The 6622-nt window shown below is 32.3% G+C and overlaps 1 protein-coding gene across 1 annotated transcript; it reads right to left on the bottom strand.

Moving 5' to 3' along the window:
- Window positions 1-1133: 1133 nt before the first annotated feature.
- LOC127097204 (probable 1-acylglycerol-3-phosphate O-acyltransferase) lies at window positions 1134-5384 on the bottom strand. Its single transcript, XM_051035711.1, has 9 exons — window positions 4975-5384; window positions 4576-4812; window positions 3781-3827; window positions 3574-3692; window positions 3251-3399; window positions 2433-2542; window positions 2251-2350; window positions 1544-1667; window positions 1134-1459 (listed from the first exon to the last, which is right to left on the bottom strand). Exons 1-9 carry the CDS (start codon window positions 5133-5135, stop codon window positions 1334-1336), a joined length of 1173 nt encoding a protein of 390 aa, XP_050891668.1. The 5' UTR covers window positions 5136-5384; the 3' UTR covers window positions 1134-1333.
- Window positions 5385-6622: the final 1238 nt, after the last annotated feature.

Here is a 6622-nt window from a genome sequence, read left to right as displayed (position 1 = left end):
AAGTAAAATACAATCGAACATAAATCCACACTGCAATTACTAGAAGCAACCCTACAAAAAAGAAAAGACTGATGCATCTCTGGTTCCTGAGAATCCAAACGTTGAAAAAATACGGAGATGCATCTCCAGATTTTCCTACAAATTTCATTTTCGTTAATGGCACTAATGAAGACCACCAAGACCCCAAAAATAATGCATTGATCATTATTTTTAACTATGAAACACATTTCTCATAATGTATCAACTATCAAACATGCATGAACTATGTATTTCAATACATAATCATCAATTTCTTCAAATTTACAGAATAATCCAAAAGTTTACAATAATAAAAAACTTACAAGAAGTCAGGAATCTTTAAAGTTGATATAGTTGAATGAACTCTTTGATGTAGTTTGTGCTGATTGAAGAACATTTGATATTGCTTGATTGATTTTGAGACAATGTGATTTTGAGAAATTTTTAGAAAAAAATATTTATTTAACAAGTGAGGAAGAAGAAAAATTTTGGCGCATCATATACAAACTGCATCCGGAGATGCATCTCCGTAATGTTTACAAAGATGCATCTTCGTAGTTTTTTCACATTAAGACTTTTATTGACTTAGGGAGCGTCTGAAAATGCATCTCCAAATTCTAAGGATATTTTTGTATTTTTACGTGGTACCCTAGTAATATATAAAACGCATTAAGAAATTCCCACCGAAGAAACTTTCACCATCCCCCTAAATGACTTCAGGAGTGGACATCCAAAAATACAGATCTTTGCCGGCCAGAAAGAAGTACACTTCCGGACAAATTATGCCATCCGAATATATACTTTTGAGAACGATAAATGGTTTTCTAGAAACATAGGGGGTTTGAAAAGTAACCCTCTTTAAACAAAACTATTTATAGGACACGAAGTCTGCTCAAGTTAGACTATAAACTATACACAAATACTTTTTTAGGCACCAAAATCATTATGTTGCCTTCCAATTAGGACCACTTCACACAGAGATTTCTTGCTTCAACCCCTATACTAAACTGGTCGGAGCATATCATCAAAGTAGAAAAAATCAGGATTATAAATGATGCGTGTTTTACATTGTGTTGATTCTAAAATTTTCATAAATAGCACAACTAATCAAAGAATAACTGGTAAGTGGTAACAACTTTTAATTAAGAGGTGTATCATTAATCAAATTTATATTACAGGTTTCTTTTCTCTGAATTGCTCTTACAACTGTAATTTCATTAAGCAAGACTAGGACAAGGCTTGATTAAATTATGGAATTTATTTATAAAAAATGAGATAAAAAGGATTTACAGACAGCAGTACAGAAATTTATACTCTAGGCAGATGTTAGCCCTTCAGGAAGGGATTCATTGTTGGGATCAGGACTGAGAAACCTTCTACAAGCATAAAACACAGCCGAATGGAAGGCGGATGGGTTTTCAATGAACACAAAATGTCCGGCCTGCAACATGGAATTTAGTTTGTTAGTTCGCTTCAAAACCTCTTAGCATGGCTTCACCTTTGGGGGAAATGGAGAAAGTGATACCTGTGGAACCCGGATGATTTCACATGGAACCTTCATATGTTTGCGAGCTTCTTGGGCCCCTTCGTAATTCATCCAGTCGTTAAAACCATAGATGAAAGTGGTAGGCACTTTCCACTCTGAGGCACTGCAAACCAGAGAGAGAAATAGAGGTTAATAACATTGCACATGCAGAATCCAGAGTCCACATAACATAGTAGTACATCGAATAAAGAAGAATGGATGTTTGAACCAATAGAGAAAAAAAATTCTTGACATGAGCTTCATTAAAGCTCATTGGCAAATGACATGGCAGTGGAAAATTTCTCAGGCAAACCTTTTAAGAATTATTGATATTTTACGGAGCTTGCAAACTTTAAAGGATTCAATTTGCCTCTTGGTATCTTTCCAATTGTTTCCTACTAGGAGTTCCTTTTTTATTCATTGAATTCTAGTTCGACATTTGCAAGAATAACTTTTGTTCCAATACAATAGATTTCAAAATTGAACAACTAGATACGAGTCATGCACTAATAAAATTCTGAATCAAGCCATAAGTACTGTGACTTGGCTACAATTTTTATCTCATTCAGTGATTAGCCATGAAATGCAAATTCAAGGTGTAGTCTATCAAATACACACTGCTCCATTTACGAATAACAATCATTCAGGTGAAAATAGCACATTTTGATGTAGAACTGTAATCTATAGTAGGAGGATGATCAACAAACCTGTGTTGAAGAGGCGACTTGGCAAATGCTCCAAATGAAAAGATATATTTTAAGCACAACTCACCACTAGCTTTGGCTGCTAAGGTATGATAAACATAGTCTTCAATATGAGAAAAACACCAGTTAGAAATATGCTCTTACAAGTTACAGCTAAAGCACGTCAATGAGTTATCTCGCCATACCTGTTAGTAATCTCGATTCAGATTCTGTCAACAGTTCGCCAGTTGAGTATTTGACAAACCTAGCACTTGTATACCTGTGTACTAAATCAGGACCCCAAGGTCCTAATCCTCTGCCACAAAAATATGTGGAAAAATATTAACATGAGACATTTCTATATAAGCAAAAGTTAAGTGCATAAAAATGCTAATACTATAAGAATGACAGTATATCAGAATCAAACATTTCTTGACAGAAAATAAAGAATGATTGATGAATCCAAAAAATGCTTTATATTTCTTTCAAGGAATCAGGAATCAGACCCAAAACCCCTCTTCGCCACAACCTAGTACCTACAACTCAACATACTTAATAGGAATAATACTAATGTAACAGATTGCAACCCCGGCAAAAGGAACCACACGCCAGTGACTAGATCAAATAACAAAGTTATAACCTGTGATTTTATATGCATAATTGTCTATTTCCGTAACAACACCTTTAGAATAGATATTAAAGGCGGTGAATCAGAAGTAATAATCTAAAAATCTGTATAAATGTATCATGCATATGATCATCAGATACACATTCTCATTTAAATGACAACAAGATGATTGGGTGTGTATGCACCCAGTTGCCGCCACAACCAAACATTTGAAGATCACTATACTCTCCACAAGCATGTGAGCACAATAACTGCAACAATAACTGATTTTTTTCCTGATGACTCCATCATAGCTGCGGGTTTATAAAATACAGACACTGCAATTCTAGGCAACCTAAACTGTTACAAAAAGAAAAACACTACATTATACATTAAAAGAGGATACATTAATGTTACCTGATAATTGTTTGAGGTGTTAAATTGGATTCCCATATTTGGTTCAGGATTGATCCTTTCCATGTTGATAAAAACTTTGTAATCCTCTCTGTTTCTGATGAAAATCCAGCAGATCCCACCAAAACCAAGTGCTGTACGTGCTCTGGGTGCTACACATAAATATTACGAGATATATCAGAACAGTAACAATAATAATAATAATAATAATAATAATAATAATAATAATAATAATAATAATAATAATAATAATAGTAATAACAACAACAACAATAAAAGGAGAAAAATAAACAAGCCGTTTTAATGCGCAGTGTAGGACATTCTACCTTAAGTGCATATTTGGAAGCTATATAACCGCCAAAAGAATGCCCAAGAAGTATAAAATTGCTTAGGTTTTTGGCTTTCCTCCATTCCTCAAAAGAATCAACGAACCAGGCCTCAGTTTCTGCACAGTAGCATCAAGAAATTTAGTATTTAGAATTGCAACAAGATAAAACTTTTGCAATTTCATATTAACTAACTCTAGCATTCACCTTCAGTGCTTTTGCATGTAAAGTCTGGCCTGCTAGATCCACCCCAACTACAAAAAAGAATGAAAACAAAACACTACGTACAATTAGACTTACACACCACCACCTATGCCAAATAAGCCCAAAATATCATTTGAACGAAGATAAGCAACTATAATAAAAAAATCAACCCTTGAAATTTGAGCAACTTCATCATAACTAATCGCTCTCTCTCTCTCACACACATAAATATATATCTTACATATCATATGAAAATGGTCCCTGACTGTATAAATACCTTAAAATGGTCCCTGACTCTGTCAATTCATATTCAAATTAACCCTTCAATACTAATGTTATGGACTAAATTGATAGTAAGTGTATAAATACAGGGACAGAATTGATACTAAGTGATAATAACATAAGGACTTAACTGATAGTAAGTAAGTGCTTAAATACATGGACCAACTTGACGAATTGATAACCGTTTTGAAATATATAATTTGGCAGGGACCTATTGAGAGTGTCCTACATAGTCACGTACTAACTTGGCGGTTTACTCTTAATGATTATGTCTTGACTGGGTAAAAGATTTTACATAGTTATTTGATCATATCTCACTGTGATTGTGATCTGGGATGTCATTTTGTTATTTCATTTTCTAATTATATCTATGTGGTGAGATATGATTGGATGACACTTTCAGCGTATAGTTCATTAGACCCTATGAGGATAGTAATAAGATATATATATTGAGTAAACTGCCATGTTAGTCCGTGACTCTCCACAAGACATTTGCGAAAAGCAAAGCTCACTCACCCAAGTTGATCAATAGCAACAACCCTAAATCGCGAAGCAAGTGCATCAAAATTGCGAAAGAAGAAACCCTGTGATGCAGCATATCCATGAACCATTACTAGTGTAGGAGAATCCTCTTTACTATCAAAGGTAACAGTGTTGATAAACCGTGGCTCATTGCTAGATGAACGAAACCAGCTCACTCTGGAATCAGGTGGACCAGAACCAATATTAACCTGTTCTTGGACATAAGGAGTCCTACCAAAAACAAAAAACACAATAACAAGCATAAGTAAATAAAAATTAATAGTTAATAATAAAATTTCACAATCAATTGGGGAATTAGGGTTTGTGATGAATCATGAATGAATTGAATAGTGGCAACATAACATAATTGGTTAATTAGTTAGTTAGTTATACTTGACAAGAGAAAGAAGGCGCTTCTCGGCATTGATGATGTGGTCGGTAGAAGTGGGGATCCAACGGCGGAGAAATGGCCAGAAACCGCCTGATTCGAGGTTGTTTTTTCCGGTGTTTTCTGCCGCCATTTTTGCTAAGAAACGGGATCGAACTGGGTTCATAGAATAACAAACTAGTAACAAATTAACTAACTAAGAAACGAACTTGTTTCTGTGATTGGAAATTGGAAATGATTATTACAACTTGGAAGAATGAATGAATGAAGAAGAAGGAGCAGTGAAATTGAGTTTTGACTGTTACTACGGAAGAAGTAAAGAAGAGACGTGAAATGAAGAAGCTTACGCGGGCAATGACGCATGAGCAACAACATCCTCAAATTTTAACGTGTATAATTGATTATAAAGGAATGAGATTCATTTGCTCAAAACAAATTTGAATAAGATATTCTATTTTGGGAATAAATTTTTTATTGAAACAACGGTGTATTTTGATTTTAGTTGTTTTCTAAAAATATTTTCTCTCATAAATAAAATAAGAGTTTAATGGATGTTGTTTAAGACTATTTTACATTGGTGTCAAAAGACAATTCATAGAATTGTCATAGAAAATATTTGTTCATGTTCTATTTTTCTCCTTACAAAATGTACGCCCTATTACAAAAGTATGTAAGGCAAGATTGTTGGATATGAGACCTAAGCTATCGACAATCCTCTTCATTCATGTGAACTTTGTTTTTTTTAGTATATTTCATTCATTTCTTACTTCTACCTATCTAAACTTATTTTCTCTTTAAAAACAAAAATATATATAAAAAATTAATATAATATATACCATGCAAATAATTTAAAATAATATCTTCTTCGAAAAAACACAACTCAAAATTCAAATTAAAGAAAAAAAAACAATAAAAAAAAATAAAGATCAATCGTTAAAAAAATACGACTAAAGATTTAATTTAAAAATTGTGTTTGACTTCTTGCTTGAAATTACCGACAACATTAAACTTTAATTTTATCAACAATTTAAATTGTTGAGGACTTTTTCGTAGAAAATTTAATTTTTTTATTTCTTTTCAAATATATATATATATATATATATATATATATATATATATATATATATATATATTATATATATATATATATATATATATATATATATATATATATATATATATATATATATATAAAAGAAAAAGATATGCTTATCAAATATAATACTTTTGTTTCTCATAATAATATCATAAAAATGATTAGCATCAGTTAGGACAAAATTAAGTAAGACAAAAAATGATGACATTTTTTCTCCTTCTCATACATAACATAACATAACACAATAAAGCGTCATATTTAAAAATTCTAAGATGAGTCTAATTATCTTTAGTTTGAAGTCCATTTTTCAACAAACTCTAAACAAGTCGGGACACTTGTAAGGGAACCACTTTGTTCCAATCTAAATTGTTTGAGATCACTTGATTGGAAGTCGCATTCTGAGTCAATAGTTGATAAACGTTTTTGATATATTATTCATAATTACCTCCAAGCCTCTAAGACCATTTATCATGAATATTATCCTATAAAACAGAGTTGATCGGCAACACGCAACAATCTATAATTAACTCTTTCTCTCAAGCAAAAATTTTTTGCTT

Source organism: Lathyrus oleraceus, chromosome 6 (genome assembly GCF_024323335.1).
Source record: "Lathyrus oleraceus cultivar Zhongwan6 chromosome 6, CAAS_Psat_ZW6_1.0, whole genome shotgun sequence".
NCBI classification, from domain to species: Eukaryota; Viridiplantae; Streptophyta; class Magnoliopsida; order Fabales; family Fabaceae; genus Lathyrus; species Lathyrus oleraceus.
Note: the sequence above shows the minus strand (reverse complement) of the source record. Positions and strands in the feature narration are given on the sequence as shown.